Source organism: Trachurus trachurus, assembly GCF_905171665.1.
Source record: "Trachurus trachurus genome assembly, chromosome: 15".
Taxonomy (NCBI): domain Eukaryota; kingdom Metazoa; phylum Chordata; class Actinopteri; order Carangiformes; family Carangidae; genus Trachurus; species Trachurus trachurus.
The window spans coordinates 27,174,572-27,193,386 of NC_139906.1; the positions used below are offsets into that span (position 1 = coordinate 27,174,572).

Consider the following 18,815-nt stretch of genomic DNA (forward strand, 5'->3'; position numbering starts at 1 on the left):
CCCAGCTGACACTAGGTGAGGGTGGTGTCTACACCCTGTACAGGTTATCAGTCTATCACCAGGCTGACGACCTCACACTCACATTCACACCTGTGGGCGTGAGTCAGGTTGCACACATCAGTCAAGTCATGTCTCCCTCCCCCTCAGGGCTTCTCAGCTCCCTCTGAGGGAACCCAAAGGATCCCCAGGCTTTTCCTGCAAGTCACTATTTAAGTCTGTGATAATATGACCATATAATTCAGGGATGGATGGAAAATATGGATGAGTTTATGGAAAGAAAATGAAGTGACAGATTTAAAATATTTTTTTAATTAATTAAGCAAAAATGATCAAACATTTGCTCAGGCTCTTTTTTTGTTTGTTTAATTTTCTATTCGTCCATTGGGTATATCTGTGCAGGGTTGTGCAACGTGTGTGTGTCCCTATTCCTGATTATCATTTCTTTTTTTAATTCATTCTTTATAATTTATTATCAATAGGCGTAGTTTTAAGTGCACTGAGGGGGGAAGCCTCACCAAATGCGTTGTCCAATTTGTGTGCAATGACAATAAAGACTATTCTGTTCTAAGGAAAGTCTAATTAGAGGTGACATTTTATTATTAACTAATGTTGTTGCAACCGATATTTGTTATAATAATGACAGAATCCTTGATTTGATTAATTGAAGCACTTAGAAAATTCATTTAAATCTGGGAACAGTTTAGTTTTTTTAGACACATACTTATTTAGCTAAATGACACATGGCCACCACTGTGAGCACAACAGGTAGGCCTATGAAATCTTTGCAGAGCTACATTTCAGTGGAATGTTTTATTCACTCAGTCGTTTGACACAAAGATAGAATCTGCAACCGGCTGTTTAGATATTGACATATCAGGAACTTTGCCAGAACCAATCCGGTCCAGCTCCCTCACACACGCCAAACAAAATCACTTTGTACAGCATCCCTTATAAACCCATATTGACGGGCGGCACGTGGTTTTTGTTAGTCTTGAATGCTCCCTCTGATCTCTCATGGAGGAGGAGGACTGCTCGAGAGGATCTGTGGAACTTCTGAAAAGGCTCCACCCCTCATCCAAGCAAGACATGGACCTGTAAATGTTTGAAGTTGTCCAGTGTCTTCCACCACGCTGGAGGCTGTGGGCCAGTCTGTGAGGGCTGAGCAGACAAGCTGTGTAAGATCAACCCAGCCAGCAGTAAACAATGGATCCTGTGCATCTCTAGTGAATGACTGCTCCCTCTTCATTGGAGGATGAAACACAGTCCACCAACACTTACTGAATAAGCTGTGCTGCATTTTTTCTGTTACACTCTGATAAGTTTTACAAGACCTGGCGGCGGACATTCATTACCTAGATTGAGAATTGTGGCAACCCTGCAATGAAATTTCTATATTCTGTTTAATTGCTACCACAGCTCATTTATATTGCCTAATTTATTTACTAAACACTCAATTACTGAGTTATAATGGCTTATCATTTCTTTTAGAGACAAGGTGTCTGGATCTATGAATGCATTTTTGAATCGTTTGTTCATAATTGTCTGTTGTGCCTGCTTGTGTGGTTAAAAAGCTGGGAAAAGACATATAAATTAACTAATAATTAAATATGGATTTGTATTAGTCCTAGCAGACTGTATGCTCACTGTATAATGCAATAGTGCAGTGAATACTACACTGCGTGCTCGTGCTTGAGGTTGCGGTTTAATATGTGACGTCATTGGATGGTGTTTATTTTGTGTGCATAACGTATGTGAATAAAATCGTCGTGACCTTTGTTGTTCGCCGTTGATGTTTGTTGCAGATGTCTTATTTTGGTGTTCCTATTATTTTGTCCACCCGCTTGTTCTCACTCGGCACTCTGTGTTATCGCGGGAGTGGAGCGCGGAGACATTACGCTAGCTCCGTGTACCTATCGCGTAACTGACAGAGAGCCCAGCCTGGAGTTCGTTGGCGCTGATGGTGAATAGCCACTGCTGCGGTAACGGGCGGAGGAGAAGAAGCCGCAGAAGGAGTCAGGAGTGGCAGCGGAGTGATAATTCCGAGTTAGGTCTTTTAGATTTAGATTCATTACGTGTATCAACGGGTCATTACAAACGCTAGAAAGGAAGGGAAGGGGAGAAAATAAGGAAAGATGGCGGCCGCGGCCTCGCCGGGCTCCGGCTCGTCCACCTCCTCAGACTGGATTGTGCTGAGAGACGGTTGCCTGCGTTGCGACGAGGAGGGCCTGCGAAGCCTGTCCTACCACCCGGCCCTCAACGCTATCTTGGCCGTCACCAGCCGCGGCAGTATCAAAGTAATTGACGGCACTTCGGGGGCCATTCTCCAGGCTTCAGCCCTGCACGGTGAGTACCGGAGGCCGGCGGCGGGCCCTGACACCGATAGTTTCTGTTTTGAAAAACCAGCCCTCTGATTGTCAACAGACTCTTAACACGACACACGGCTGAGTTGTAATCTCAGCGAGCTAACGTTAGCCGCTCCTAGCAGTTACATCCAGGCCTGACGCCACTTTTATTATGTGTCAGTCTCGATTCGCTTCGTTGGTCTGTTCTGCCGCTGCACACACGCTGCATTCACACTGTTCTGTTTTGTGGGTGAATTTAAATCGGACGTCAGTGTTTTCGACTGTTTACCACACCAGCAACATGACACATCTACCAGGAAAGCTAACAGCAGGCTAGATCACTTAGCACAAGCGGCAGCTAGCCGGGCAACATTCCTGGTCAGTTTCTGTCATTCTAGCGGTCAGTCACGATAACGTTACGTCTTGTGGGTGCAGTTCATACACTGGGCACTTGAAGTAGCACACCTACTGCCGCCCGGTTAAATGTGCTTGTAGTGTGTTAATGTGGAATGCCGTTAAAGTCGCGCGGCTAGCCGCTGGTGCGCACCGTCATTTAGATGCACTGATGTGATGCTGGAAGTAAAGTGACTTGATGTTGTGGAGTTGCCGTGCTGGGGCCTTGTCTATCTGCTTGCTTGCAGGGCTGACATGGATGATACGGTCAGATCACCGGCCCAACACTTGTGTTGCATGCGAGCACGTGACGCCCCGTCACGATGAAGTGACAGGACGTTGCAGCTTCTGCAGCAGTTAGGAATTTGTTTGTCAACATGTGCTCCCCACACTTAACTGACAAGTCGTCCTCCTTGTTCATACAGAACAGCAGACGTCATTGAGTTGTTTTAGAAATAGAAATGCATGGATGCACGCTTGGATCAGACGATCTGGCTTGAAGACAGCAGCTTGGTGTCGTTGTACGAGTTGTTTACATCTTAAAATGTGTTAATCTGCTTATGGATGTCAGGGCTCCTGGAACAGCTTCCACTCTGACTTTTACTGCTGAAAGAAAGAAAGCCATCCACCGCAACACTTGTTCAAGTAAAGACAACAGTTCAGTTGCATAAACATAGCTCCATGTGATGCATTGATAGTGACCTAGTTTTGGAGTGTGGCTGTTGAGACTGTAAACAGTAAACAGTAGGCACTATACTGTACCATGTTTTGCATTGTGTGTTGTGTGTGTGATTTGCTGCAGCTTGTCTGAGGAGTGTTTCAGATGACCTGGAGATAAACCTTTCGGGAAGCGGGGACTCTCAGGGGACACACACATGTCTTTGTTTAATGAAATACCCATAGGTCTCTTACTACTGGCTCATTACCGTCCACTCCCGCCAAGACGAGCTTCACGCTGCAGCCTCACTGATCCTGTATGTCTTCAGGGTTACTTCAGTTTAGGTCCATTTCAGTTGATTCTCACTGTGTCTGGTTGGTACCATGTTTGCGGTTGTCAGAGGGTTCAGCCCAGTTGATGTCATATCCAGATCTGTTTTTTTGGGGAAAAATGGCAGCAAACAGAGAAACTTTGCTGGATGACAAAACAAGACTAATGGAAAACAAAACAAAAGAAAACCGGACATAATGTTTGGATATTTGAACGGTTTCCAGTTCTCATTGAATTAACGTGGTATTCTTTTTTTTTTCTGCAAGAAAATACAACAACATTATGGTCTAAGGCGGACCGGCATATTTACTCCTTCCATGCCCACTGAGTTCATGTTCAAGAATAACCCAACAGATGGAGATCTGACAGACTGTAAGTTTGCTGTCAGATTGGCGTGAGCGCCTCGGCTCCTCTGCTGAACACGCTCCTAAAGCAAAAGCAACTGATATGTGAAATCAGTTTTCCACAGAGTGTGGGGCCATTGGAATATTTCTGCAACCAGCAGTTCATGATTAAATCAGAAACAATTTGTACTTGTGTATGTGCTTGTGATATATAACCTGCTTTTCTAATTGCCAGAGGCCGTGGCTGGTTGTATTTTCAATTTCAATTTCACAGTGTGGATGCATGCGTGCGTGTGTACAAAGAGGTGGTTTTTAGTCCTTAGAATTGGTTCATGTTACTGTTGTTGCCACTCTTTAACCACTTACTGACAGTAAGAATTGTGACTGATTTTAAAGGTGAACTATGCAAGTCTGATCTCTTATCCTCTGTTTTGCTAACCCTCCTCTCAGCCATGTGCATTTGTTTTTAATGAAGCCAGCGAGAAATCAATCCATGGAGCGGTGGATAACGTTATATATCATATACAATGTTACGATGTGTATATTTGTGTAATCTTATCTGTCATAAACAAGAAACTACGGGTTATGGGGCGTGTTTGTGTTGCTGTGCTGCCAAAACAAGAGCTGGGATACCGGGTTGAAGGCTCTTTTGCTCTTTTGCAAATAATCGATTATTAAATTGATAGTCAACTATTTTGATAATTGAATAATCGGTTTAAGTAGTTTTTAAGAAAAAAATATTAAAATTCTCTGATTTCAGCTTCTTAAATGTGAATATTTCTGGTTTCTTTGTCTCTTTATGACATTAAACTGAGTCTCTCTTTGGTTTGTGGACAAAACAAGACATTTGAGGACGTCATCTTGTGGTTTGGGAAAGACTGATTGACATTTTTTAACATTTTTCAACATTTTATTGACCAAACAGCTAATCGATTAATCGTTTACATAATCAACAGATTCATTGATAATAAAAATAATTGTTAGTTGCAGCCCTAGTTGGTTTTCGGCCAAGAGAGTCTAGGTGGAAGACAGAGAGCCTCCATTCTCCCTGTAACAAGTCATTTATTAAACCATCACAATTACTTCAAAGCTGCTGTAAATAATGTAGCAGCAGTTAAGGTAAAAATCTTGCATAGTTCCCCTTTAAAATATCAGTTAAATAGTAAAACCATCCTGTGACACCAGCCCCTGAGCAGGTATTGTCAGTGAACTGACTGCACACCACATTAACCCCACAGCACGCCCACACGTCGTTGGCGTCAAGCTGTCCACTCCAGACCGCCGGGCCGCTTGATTTTATTTCGAGGTCTTAAAATCTGTGACCTCAGCGCGTACTGTTGGTTTGTTAGTTTGTTATTTTGCATCAGAGTCTGACCTGGTGGTTAACTTTTAAGCCAGTGTGTTCAGAAATGTGTTGCAAAACAGTTACACATGTCTGTCATTAATTGGTGTAGCTCTGCAATTCAAACAGGAAATGTTTGGTTTAGTCAATGAGTAATAAATAAATCGGAAATGTTACAGTCCAGGTTAATTGTAACAGACTGGGGTGATATGTAACATTATGACATGAGGATAAAAAAAATGATTTAAGGCTTTTTATTCACCTTAAAATGGCAGCTTAAGCAGCTGTATTTATTTATGTGTGTGTGTGTGTGTGTGTCTGATCCCAGATTCCTGCATTGAAAAGTCCAGTTGAACTGACATTTAAAGGCTAAAACATTAGCACTGACAGCTAGGAGGAGAAATATCTCCATGTTACAAAGATAGGTTAAGTCAAAAAGAGTTTTTATTTTGAAAAAGGTCTTGTGTCTGTGTCAGGCTGCTGCTGCTGCTGCTGCACATGTGCAGGAAGGACTCAGCTGTAGAGTCAATCACATGACTCCAAACAGGTTCCTGATTGGAGGAGTGGAAATTGTTAAAATTGACCAATGTGAAATTAAAAATATATTGTTGACTATGCTCATGATATGAAAAGATCGCCTTAGACCCAGTCTAGTTATGATGTCACCTCCCTCAGATCAGGACTCTTTGTGAACCTATAATGGACATGAGAGTGGAAGCCCATCATGTGTTCTGTCCACGTAGTGTCTTGTCTGGTCCTGATTTCACCCTACAGATAATGAATAAATGAAGACGACCCAGACAGAATTTCTAATGAATGAATCTTTGTGCACATCCAGGCCTGGTTTTGATGTCTTTCTTTTGTGCTGATGTTTGGATGCACGATTAAAGATTCAGAAGTTTCCTCTGACAAAATGGCCTCACGGTCACATGCTGTGTGGAGCATGCAGGACCACGGAGTATTTGTGTGGAAATCTGATTCCGGTTGTACCCGGAAATCGGAATTTCTGCCTTCTGAGTTGGATTTTTTTTTTTTTTTTTTTTTAGAAATATGTTTATTGATTTTCAAAAGAATGAGAAAAAAACATCAGATCACATAACTGAGTGACAGACTTGCAGACTGCGATGCATTAACTGGCAAATACTGCCAGTCCTCCCCAGTGTACGGTAACCTTTTGCTGCGAAATATAAAGGCAGAAGTGGAAGTCTGCACATGTCGACACGCCCCCACGAGTTGACATAACGGAGCTCAGGCCTCCAGACTGCCCCTAAATGGAAGCATTTTGCCCCTAAAATTTGAGATGGTACATTTTTCATCTACTTGCCCATGTGCAACCGTAAACTGGCTGTTTTTTTTTTTAACACTGGTGAAACATGGAAGGGGCAACTCAAAGAATCTGGAATCTGCCATGTGAAAATGTGAATATTTACTTTGATTTACATCAGTTTACAGTGTGTGCCCCTAAATTCTCTGCAAAATTTAAACTTTGGGGGCTTCTGTCTGTGCTCCTTGTAAATAAAGTTAGTCTGGAGCCCTGGAGCTAATAATAATAATAAAAAAGTTAACCAATAATATTAATTGTCAAAGTTATTATCTGTTAAAGGTTAAACAGTTAATCATGTGTGCATCCCTATCAGCAGCCTTTGCAAAATGGAGATGGTTGACTACGGTAATCAAAAAAATAGTTGTGGGAGAAAAATAATAGTTTAGGACAGCCCTACTGAGTTGTAATTGTAATCTGGAACGCCACCTGAAGTCGAATCTCCAACTCTGAAAGTCGGATAAATCCCAACAGTCCTAACATGAGAATGAATGATGGCTACTATTCACACAAACAGTAGTGAACACTCTGCATTTTTACTGTTTATTTTATTTATCTCATAATTGTCTCACATTAAAGTCAGCCATGTACATAACACTGTTCAGTTGTTATCCCTGGACATTTATCGTTGGAATCCTGGAGTGTTAATATCAAAATCGTATTGCTAACAATAGATAGCATTGACTATTACATGTTGTTGTAAGATTGTAAAGCTTTTTACATCTACAAGTATATAAACATTGTATTTTCATTTCGTTTTATTAATCGTCCTTTATTTCCAACTTCCGTGTTTATTTTTCGACTGGAACGTGTTCAGAGCTGACGACGTTCCAGCTTCACTTCTAGTGTAAATAGAGCTGATGATTCTGTCAGATCTGGTGAAGAGAAGACAATTTAGCCACTATGAAAAGAATTTATATCAACACTGTCTGGAAAAAACTACTAACACTGACACTCAGTGCAGATGTGCACCTGCATACTGTACACAGATGAATTCACATTTCACTGTTTCCAAATGTCTGTGATTCACAACTGGAGATGAGTAAAAGCTACTAACACTGTGGAAATGTGGAGCACAACAACAGTGTGACTGTCCAAAAAACAACCTGTTTCCTTAATCACAACGTTAACGTAAGCCAGGGAATGCTGATCAGTCTAAATACTGGATGCATATGTCAGATACATCTATCACGTTCAGGATGTGCAGATAGTGTGTGCAGCTCCCTCGGCTGATTCTGAATGATAACTGTGTATACTTCCATTATTAAATGTTTGCAGTTGTGGCTTTTTTTTGGATTACACACAGTTTTCTTTCATTTTTAAGATAGACATAAAAGATCTATTTGTCATCCGTCTCTGGCTGTGTTAAGTCACAACATTTTGAACTTGGCAAATATGGCTCCCCACTCCTGACCAACCCACTCAGGTCAGGTCATCATATTGGGTATTGGCAATATCAAGAGGTGATGACCGAACGATAAGACAATTAATTAGATCAGCCAACCGAAGTACATGTTTGTTCTTGTTGATCTCCAGTGTGCAACACTGACAATGTAACAGTCGCCTCTGTCTGCTGACACTGATTGAATCTGTTTGTGCTTAACACTCATAATACTCTAGAGCTGCAACAATTTATTGATGAATTGAACAATAATTGATTAATAAATTAGTTGCCAACTATTTTGATAATTGAATAATCAGTTTGAGTAGTTTTTTAAGAAAATCTTAAAAATAATTCTGTGAATATTTCTGGTTTCTTTGTTCCTTTATGACAATAAACTGAGTCTGTCTTTGGTTTGTGGACAAAACAAGACATTTAAGGACGTTATCTTGTGGTTTGAGAAACACTGATTTCATTTCATTTATTGGATCTCCAATAGCACCAGCACATTAGCATCGCTATTCATCCTGGAGTCCAAACATTAAGTCAAAATTGTCAATTCTCTATTCTTCCAAGTCCATCAAGGAAAATACACAACACAAACACAACAGCTACTGTAATATAGTCACAACACATAGACACAACCATAGACACAGACATACAGTACGTATAACACAAGATATGATACACCACTTGTACAATACAATTAAGAATCCGTAAATTTTTCAACATTTTTTTTTACATTTTATTGACTAACAATGAATCAATGAATCGTTTAAATAATCGACAGATTAATCGATAATGAATAATGGTTAGTTGCAGCCCTATAATAGTCCCTTTACCAGTGAGTAGAGCGGCTGATACTGTGGTTGTAAATGTGACTGTCAGGTTTGAGCATATAGAGCTTTTGATCTGTTTGGTTAGAGGATTACACCCCAGCAACTGACACGGTGTTTTGCAGGCAGCACGGTTTCTTCCAGCCGTTCTCCTTCAAACCTCCTGACGCTCTCTGTGTGTGTCCTCTGCTTCTCCCTCAGCTAAACCTGGCGGCCGTGTCAGGTGTCAGTACTTCCCTGCAGTGGACAAGGTGCTTTTCGTGGATGACTATGCAGTAGGATGCAGGAAGGACCTGAACGGCATCCTGCTCCTGGACACGGCCCTGCAGCCTCCGGTGGCCAAGCCGGAGGACATGGTCCAGCTGGAGCTGCCGGTCACAGAGGTAAGAGACGGGGCTGCCGGCCGCCTCCCGCTGCTCAAAGACACCGGGGAAGCAGCCGACACAGACGCTCGCTGTCACCTGATACGCCACACCACACCGCAGCAGCAGCAGCAGCAGTTGTTGTTGTGTTTACACTGAGCCCTCTGTCCCACAGTCAGAGTAGAAACCCTGTGTCAGGTGGAAGGCCAGTTGGAACAACAATCATTCAGCAGGTGGAACAACTTGAGTGCTCCTTAAGAATCACATTAGCCTCCTCACACTCACCCACTGCAGTCTGAAAGCCTAACAGGGCTCAGTGTTTAACTAGTTATGGTGTGAAGAACTTTAAATAGCTTTATTATTGTCAGAACAGAACAGTCAAATAGCTTTTCCACATTTTTATGTTACACGTCATCTACATCATCATATATTTATTTATTTTGTTGCAGACAGCTCATCTCTATCCGCGCTCACAGCTGCTGTTCACTCACATCTCATGTCTGTAAATTGAACAGCTTAGAATCTGGTCATACGTGGACACTTGTACAGTGGTCCTGAGGGCTCAAAGCACTGAGCCTAAAGAAGTAATAGGGGCCTGACCGATATAGATCTTTTGGGGCCATTGCCGTTATTAGGGAATAAAAAATTCTGATGATGGCCGATTCGATTTTTGAATAAAAAAATAAATAGAATAAAACAAAAAGCTGCTTTTGGTCCCTTAAATATAATTCAAACACTTGTTACAAAGATATAAATTGAAGGGAGAACATTTTACTATTTTCAAACCCTAACAGGATATGAACAACTCTAACATCACAAGCTCCTTTTAATATTTAGCATTTCGGGAAAAAAAAAAAAAAATCAAGTACAAAATGATGTGCAAAAACGCTGTGAAGGTTTGTGAAATAAATCATCCAAAGGGCAAGTCTGGATGTGAATTAAGACATTTACTTTCACTTGCCCCCTCAGTCCCAAAGTCCGTCCTATTATTGCCAATCTAACAGATTGAAATGATAGCGCAAGGACATCGTTTCTAATTAAAGCCAAGTCATCAGTCTTTTGGTCGATTAACGATTATGCTTTAATGCCTATGATTTGCTCATTAAAGTACATAGAAGTAGATAAAACACAGATTCTGAACCATCTTCATCAGTTTGACCACATGTGTGCTGCAGGGAGCAGAGACACTGTCCTGATACATACCCCCCACCACCTCTCACTATCACCATGAGAAAAAAGAAAAAAATAATATAAGAGTCAGAGAAAAGTGGTGAATCTGCTGGGACCTGTTCAATTCCCAGTTGTGACTTCAAGCTAAAATCATTGAGTGTGTCCCAGCAGGTCCATGTCTTATTAGTGTCCCCCCCCCCTGGACACACTGTGATTGTCTCATCGTTATTATCTGCAGCTCATGTTTCGTCACACAGATGAAGACTGATGATGTTCTCTGCCGTAGCCTCCCACTACAAGCTGTCCTGTGCCCAGAGCCTCGTCTGACTAATTAGTCCAAGGTTTTTGGACACGCGTTGCGTAACGTTACATGGTGATCTGTATGACAAAAAATCTAACCATCGTATTAATGCTGTCTGGAGAACAGAAAGGTCAGGGTCTTCACCAACCAAACAGTGGCTGATCAAAAAAAAAGAAAAATAGAGCTGGTTTGGGCCGGTTCCAGTGTCCATCCTCACTCTGAACTGAGATGTGTGCATGGAGCAAGTATCGATCCCATCACTCACACCACATTTCAGAGGTATTGTGGGCCACACACATTTTTTAGCAGTGTGAACAAGTGCTTTTAATTTCTAATGCTTCTTATATTAAATATTCAAATTATATTCAATTTGTTTTAATGTTTTTTAGCTCATTATATACACCTATACCAGCTTATCATTACATCCCGTTTCCACTAAAGGGCATTCCAACCAAATCTGTTATGTAACATTTGCAACACACTTAAGTTTTACCAACTCAACATAAAACTTCAACAAGGGAAATCGAAATATTATAAGTCGTGGTGCAACGTATCACGGTTGATCTGTTCCGATCGCTCTCCACGGATCATTACACAAGCGGTCCACGGCTCAATCAAAAAAAAAAAAAAAAATGCATGTAGTGTGGGATGGGAAGGTTAGGTTTATTTGTTTAGCACAAAATAAATTTGTATACGCTGTGCAAGGAGGGAACGAAGTCCTAGCGAACTTGTACAAGGTTCCACCCCTGTCAATAATACAAAACAAGAGACAAAGACAACATACATGAGCTAAACAAAAGACAAAAGATCAATAGCAGCAGGAATCAAGGTAGGACTTGAAGCAACTAACAGCAAAAAAATATGTGACAAAAGCAGAACAATGATGATAAGGTTCCTGTGGAAAGTAAAAATTCCTTCAGATTCTTTTTAAAAATGCAATGGGAGGAGATGGACCCTCAGTGATAAGTTTAATTCAGTCCAAAGCTTGGGGCCTCTATAATGTTGAATTGATGACTTGATGTTCGGGAAGACGGTAAAAATAAGATGTTATTACTAAACATTGTTTGATAGGAATGAATATCTGTGGTCGGAATAAAGAAATTATGAAAAGTAATAGGTAGATATTGTTTCCTGTTAATAAACATAGGCCACCGCCCCAACCGAATAAACGGGCAATTAAAAAAACTCCACTCATAAATTTGAAGCTGCAGCTCTGCGTAGCACACAAGAACAACAACGTTAATTTGTGTCATTGGGGAAGGCACACATCGGAACGTCAGTTTTCGCCTTCGAATGGTCTCGTTTGGAAAATAATTTTAATTCTGTTCTCTTAGCGAAGTTCGATCTGCCCTAGTGTGAACACAGATCTAGTGTATCTTAGGCCACACTGAAGAACTGCCTACTACTGACCTTCTCTTCTGTGAAGATATTTTAAGGCATCCTTATGGTGGAGCCTTGACCACCTGCAGAGTTGGGGAGTTATCGTTTTGTGAGCATGTGTCCCTGATTTGTTCTCATGCAAACACACACATGTGACAGTTGATCTACAGCTGGTGGCAGTCACTCTGCAAAATGTGACTAAAATGACTTTTTATATCATTTAAATTAAGGACACTTACATTTTTACTTGTATTAGGGACTTAATGTAATACTTATTGCTTCCTTTGTCATCCCAGTGATACATATGTATTGATATATTCAATCAAAAAAAAAAAAAAAAAATCACGAGTCATGGCTTCACAACACATGAAGCCATGCCTGAAATACTTTGAGCAGAAAACAGAAAACCAGTGATTCAGCATTTATGACGCCATAATCAAAATGTTCCCTGTTCTGCAGCTGATGTGCATGTGTTTCTGTGTGTGTGTGTGTGTGTGTGTGCAGGCCCAGCAGTTGCTGTCAGCCTGTCAGGAAAAGATCGATGTGTCCAACACAGAGGGCTTCGAACTCTTTATCACCCAGCTCAAAGAGGGCCTGAAGAATACCTCACACGAGACAGCAGCCAATCACAAGGTGGCCAAGGTGAGTCCCACTGCCGCTCAAAAGCCGCTTCTATCTGCCCGCGGTAACCTGTCTGAACAGATGCACACCGCGACCACGTGTTCTCATATCAGCCGCGTCAGTGCCAGTGTTTGAACATGCAGGGCGTCGTGTGAGAGGAGGCCAGGAAATGTAAAGATGCTTCCTCACACTCACTCACTCTTGATTTTGCTTTCTTCCTCTCCCTCACCTCTCATACTTCTCTCAGCAAAAGAAGGGCAGCAGTCCTTCTGTTAGGATGTGGCTGTGTTCATAAAGTCATATATTATTTTTATATGCTAAATCTGAACTGCTGCCCTCAACTTTCTGTTCTTATTTTGTTCTAGTAAGAGTAGCATTAAAGTACTCCTACAAGGGTTGATAAGTGGTGTCAGTAACAGTAGTCGTACTGTTAAAATGTTAATGATGCTCTTCCCTGCCTGTATCACCTGATGCAGTCCTTCAGCTGTGTGTAATTACTGTACAACTTGGATAGGATGAAGTTGGATACTCTGACAGTCAGACTCTGACAGTCAGACAAACTGGTAGGATAACATGAATGAACATGTTATCTGTCTCTGTCTGCATCTCACCAGCCAGTTCCAGGTGTCAGAGTAAAATACAACAAGTTTATCAAACTGCTGCAAGGAGAAGATAAGACTGTTGCTCTAAACAAGACAATGGAGATCCCAGTCAACTCACTGACTACATAGTGGTGAAGTTGCCTGTCTCTTGCCCCTAACTCCCAGCCAATCCAAAAACAGGTCTCTCTTGGAAATGAGATCACCTTTGTGAATAAAGGTTAAATAAAAAATAAAAAAATGGAGAGAGGTTTGTGACAACAGTATACTCCCCTGAAGCTACACCTTCAATACTTGGATTTAATCCTTAACAGAATGTTAACATGTGAGTCACATAAACAGTTGTCATACAGGATGAAACCAAACTGTTGGGTCTGTTGTGTAACATGGGAATCTGTGAGGGTCGACTCACTGTTGGAGACTCACTCTAGTGGTAGTGAGAGGAACTACAGCCTCTGACGTTGATGCTTGATACAGACACACATGGTTCACTGTCATTTTTGAAGTGGGGGCCAGAGCTCATAATTCACAGTGACTTACAACTTGTCAAGTAGAAGAATATTAAAAGAACAGAAAGTGAATGAATCACTAACTGTCTGTTTGGTTTCTAGAAGCTCTGTGGCACTGACACTAACTCATTATGCGCTCCTCCTCATTAGCATGTAGCTGCCATTGGAACAGTCATGTGTGGAGCTCCAGACAGCAGCAGAGGTCTGGTCCTGTGGTTCTATGCTAATACTGCTGCGCCGTGTTCTGGACACACTCTGAAAACACTGACACTAGCCATTTTCCAGATGCGCATCTAGAAAGTTATGATGTAAACGCCGTAATTCGAACTAAAATCCCCTGATTCGCAAAAACTAAAATAGAGCCGGGTTTTGGTTGATTCGAAAGAGATGGAAACAGTTATGTTCGAATTAATTAATCATCAGGGTTTCCGCTACATGTAATTGATTGTGGAGCACCGCCACGGCAAAATAAAAGCCTTCAGAATTATGTTTTTTTTTTCTTTTTCTTTTATATGTTAAAACAATGTAAAACAGTTTCCACTACCAGTTACCATTACTTGCACCCCTTTCCACTACACAGTTACAACTCTCAACTCGGTTTAGGTGGTTTTCAATCACAGCTGAGTTCTTCATAGTTCCTCCTCAGTAAAAACGAAACTTATCAACCAGCGCATCCAGCGTTTACCATTAATAAACCAAAGTCTGTACTTTTAATGGAAACACACAGGATTCAAATTTCTTTTAATGCTTATTTCCCAGTAATTCGAATCACTTTGGATGGAAACATGGCTACTAACTAATCACATCAACAGAAATAATCAGTGGTGTGGACTGTGGAGTAAAACTAGTACACCAGCATTAAGCTCCCAGTCCAATCAGGAGCAGCTGTCAATAGAGGCCTGTCCATACTATCATGTCATGCTGAGGCCAGGCCGGTGAAGGTTCTGTGAGGCAGTCCAGTGTTTTTCCACCGCGCCACACAACAAGGTGAAGCTGCCATCTTGATGGTGTTGCTGTTTGTGGTGTTCCTCCGAGCTCATCCACACAACACGTCCACATCTGGCTGATCAGACCCGTTTTCATCAGAGAACATCTGTGTTAATGAAGCTCAAACCAAGCTACTGTTGAAAAGTCTAACAGCAAATAGGATGCACATTGTTGGAGTTGGAGTGTGCTGGTGTTAACTCCCCAGACTGTAACCATGCTTCCATCCACTTGTCCATGGAATTATCTCAAGATCGATAAAAATATGAATGCAAATAATGCGTTTCCATCTGGGACCTTTAAATGGAATAAAAAGCTGTGCGTAATGACGTCACTTGATGTTTTGTGATCATATGGTGTATTGAATTGTTTTCTTGCAATTGAAGTTGTTTCCATTCATTTTGTACTAAATGGCAAAACAGAAGGATATCCATCCTTCATCTTTAACCGACTATCCGAGGTCGGGCTGCGCACAGGCCAAGTGTGACCAGCTGCTGGAGTCGTTGCCTGGAAACCACTGAGCCATACGCACGCTATTATATTATTATATTAAGTTCTAGGCTGTAGGCTGGTGCTTATTAATGCAACATGCCTGTCATCAGAAGACAGTGTGTGTAAACAGTGTTAAATCCTACAGACCCGTCACCTGTGGTTTGTGATGGGCAGCGCTGTGCTGTGCATCTTTCTTTGTTTACTCCCGCCGTGTCTTTGAACATAAAACATGATCACAACTCACATTTATCCGGCAAAGAACTGTTTCCATCAGCATTTGTCGCATAAACTTTGTATCGATCAGGAGAAAATCCAATGAGATCGACCATATTAACATTTTACCGGTATTCATGACATTTAATCGAATTTTACTGTTTCCATAAAACATTTCTAATTTGATATTGCTTAATGTGAATAATAAAAACATGTGGATGGAAACATGGTTAGAGATTCAGTCTTTTGAAAGCAGATCTCATCCGCTCTGTCGTGTTTTAGAACCAGAACCTTTTTGTAGTCCTGCTAAACTTCTTCTCAACATCACCTGTTCATCTGTGGAGGATCCAAGGCTGAGATGTCCGAGCTGCTTGCTCCTTGTAGCTCCAAGTTTATAGACGGATGTTTAAATAACCACGACTGGGAAGGGGAAGTGCTGCTTTCACAATTTAGCAAGAATGTCTTTTAACCTAAATATACTGATGGTAACCAATCAGGGAAACAGCACGACAGTGTCTCCATCCACAGGACAAGGGGTCACAGCTTGGCTGAAGGTTGGATACTCTCAGAACAGCTGTGGTGATATGTTAAAAGATGTTTTTGGGAACAAAAATGTAGTTAGATTCAAAAACCCCAGGTCTGTCATTGAGGGAATAATAGGTTTGTGGTGAGTATACTATACACACTCTGCAGTCTAATCAGAAGTCAAATAGCAACGTCAGTGTTAAGCGAATCTTTGTGTTGGCACTGCAGCATAATGTATGGAAATGTTGAGCCGAGCTAAGTGCAAACACTGGGAGCAGGAGGGAGAAGCTTTTTGAGCAGGATAAGTGATGCAGAAATCAGTGTACATTTCATAAAAACATTTAATTCACACATAAATAAATACGTAAGCATTATATTAAAGAGCAGTTATAGTTTGGCCCTTGTCTTTGTAGTGCCACCTACCTCAGCTATATGTGTCTATATTTTCCTTTAGCCTGTTTTAGTTGGTGTCAGAAGAACTCGTAGTGCATGATAAAAACATTTTTTTCTGTCCAACAAGTTGAATTAGTGAAGAGTTTGTGTGTAACATCCAGAATCAACTCAATAAACACAGTTACTTAAATTTCTGAAAATCAAACCCCTCCTGTCACGTGTGTCCAGTGCACTGTTGCTCACCATTTGTGTAGGTCTGTGTGTTGTGTCTCTCCCTGGCTTTGTACCTCCTGTCCAGCACCCGAGGACACCTACTGTCAGCTCCATTGAGTAGAAATGAACGGACCTGAGGAGATGAGGGGGAAGCTGACAGATTGGCTCTCCTCCAAACCCGATGCCCCCGTTCCTTGGCCATAGTCTTTTATTTTAGTCCTTGGGGTTGGAGATCATTGGTAGTTCACTTATGCTTTGTTTTTTTGGTTTAGATTAGTTTAGAGTCGACAGCTCAGCATGTAACCACTGAGTCCGATGGCCCATGGTGAGGCTGGCTCCATGGCCTCCTCACCTTTTGTTCCTATTGGTTGGGATCTCTACGCCGCTTTTGTTTTCTTTTGTCTTATTGATTCCATTTTTGCTATGTTCAAAATAAATTCATCTTGACATTTTGTATCGATACCTGCCGTGCGTTTCATATGCTCCAGTCTCCGATTGAGCCGGTGGTTTGCTTAGGAAGACCGTAACAACACATTAGTTTAGTTTATTTGTTTCATTCATCTAAAAAACTAAACAAAACAGCTAAAAAAATAACATTAATGCAACTCTTGTCAGAGGTTCATAAAGAGACCTGACGGTGCATTGTCTTGAATTTTCCGACCAAGTCTCAGAGTTTACTTTCACTTTCGTCAGCTTACCAACTGGAGCTATAAAGCTCAGTCAGTATCTGAAGTCAGGGTTCTGTAGTTGCTCATGTTGATGGCTCAGTGGATTGTTTACTGCCAGGCTTCATTTTAGGGAGCAAGAGGTTCTAAGTTTGATTCTCAGCTTTGGTAAAAACCTCTGGACGTTAATGCAGCTGCAGCAGATAAAGTGAAGCTGCAGAAGCTCTCAGCAACCACACTTTTCCTCAGGAAATACACTCTCTAGTTCTTGTATTTTCTTCTGTCTGTTATGTACAGTCTGCTAGTCCTACATGATAATTACCTGAGAGTCAATAGAGTTTTGTTAGATCACTGAAGAGCAGAGCAGAGGAGAGGACGCCTGTTCCTGGAACATTTTTCAATTGATCAAACTTTGAAAAAAAGTGTGAAGCACAAAGACAATTTGAGAAAAGCTGTGAATCAAAAATGAACAATAAATGAGAAACAAACCAAACGACCGACACTGAGCTGTGGTTTTAGATGTGAGTGTATTTGTCACATTTTCATTAGTCAGCGAGTCAGAGCTGGAAGAGCATCTGCTGTGATGTGGTCTCCTTGTTGGTGGGTATTGGTACTGACTGACTGACCCTCTGCCTCTCCTCATCTCCCTCAGTGGGCGACGGTGACCTTCCATCTCCCCCACCATGTGCTGAAGCTGGTGGCCAGCACCATCGTCGGTGAGCTGAAGAAAACCAACCAGAACGTAGCTGCCTTGTCTGTGGCCTCATCCATCATGGACAGGCTCTCCTACCTCTTGTCAAGTGCCAGGCCTGAGCTGGGGGTGGGCCCTGGGCGCTCTGTAGACAGGTGAGTCAAACATCACGACTCTTCTTCAGCTTCTGTAGCTCTGAGTGTTTCTCAGAGAAAAAGGAAGCATTAATGCATTAATTAATTTCACAATGTGTAAAATCAAATCTAGTCAAAATATAATTACATTGCTATTTATTTACAGTGTCGAAATATTTTAATTATCTATTTATCATATATTTTATTATAAGTTGTTAATCCCCCAGATGAAATGTTTGAAATATTTAAGTCGTTAATTGTCATCTATGACAATGATAGCTGTGTCAGTCATGTTTGCACACAAACTGTGAAACTATCCATCAAAAAAGTTTGAAACATGTTTGTTTTTTCACATCGGTATAATGTAACGTTAAATGAATGTTGATTAACTTGTCATAAGTCTTCCTCTGCCAAACTTCACCACTCAGGCATGTCTCTGTTCTGCAACTCGCACGGAACAAAAACAAAGTCATGTGGTTCCGGCATAATCTTTTTTGTGAAGTGACAGGACAGAGGAATCTTTAGGATTGATTAACCGTAGAGTTTAATACCGCCGTTAATCGTGAAAACAAGTAATTGTGACATCACTAGTCCCAAGTTATTGACAAATCACTAA

At 41.4% G+C, this 18,815-nt stretch overlaps 1 protein-coding gene across 8 annotated transcripts in view; it reads left to right on the forward strand.

The window, feature by feature from the left end:
* Positions 1 to 1,938: 1,938 nt before the first annotated feature.
* birc6 (baculoviral IAP repeat containing 6) overlaps positions 1,939 to 18,815 on the forward strand; it is a 139,704-nt gene continuing 122,827 nt past the window's right edge. For all 8 annotated transcript variants that reach the window (XM_083987807.1, XM_083987812.1, XM_083987811.1 and 5 more), the window contains exons 1-4: positions 1,939 to 2,343; positions 9,149 to 9,330; positions 12,665 to 12,802; positions 18,027 to 18,220. In XM_083987807.1, coding sequence (XP_083843933.1) covers positions 2,133 to 2,343; positions 9,149 to 9,330; positions 12,665 to 12,802; positions 18,027 to 18,220 — 725 coding nt within the window. In that variant the 5' untranslated portion in view covers positions 1,939 to 2,132. The remainder of the gene's footprint in view (positions 2,344 to 9,148; positions 9,331 to 12,664; positions 12,803 to 18,026; positions 18,221 to 18,815) is intronic.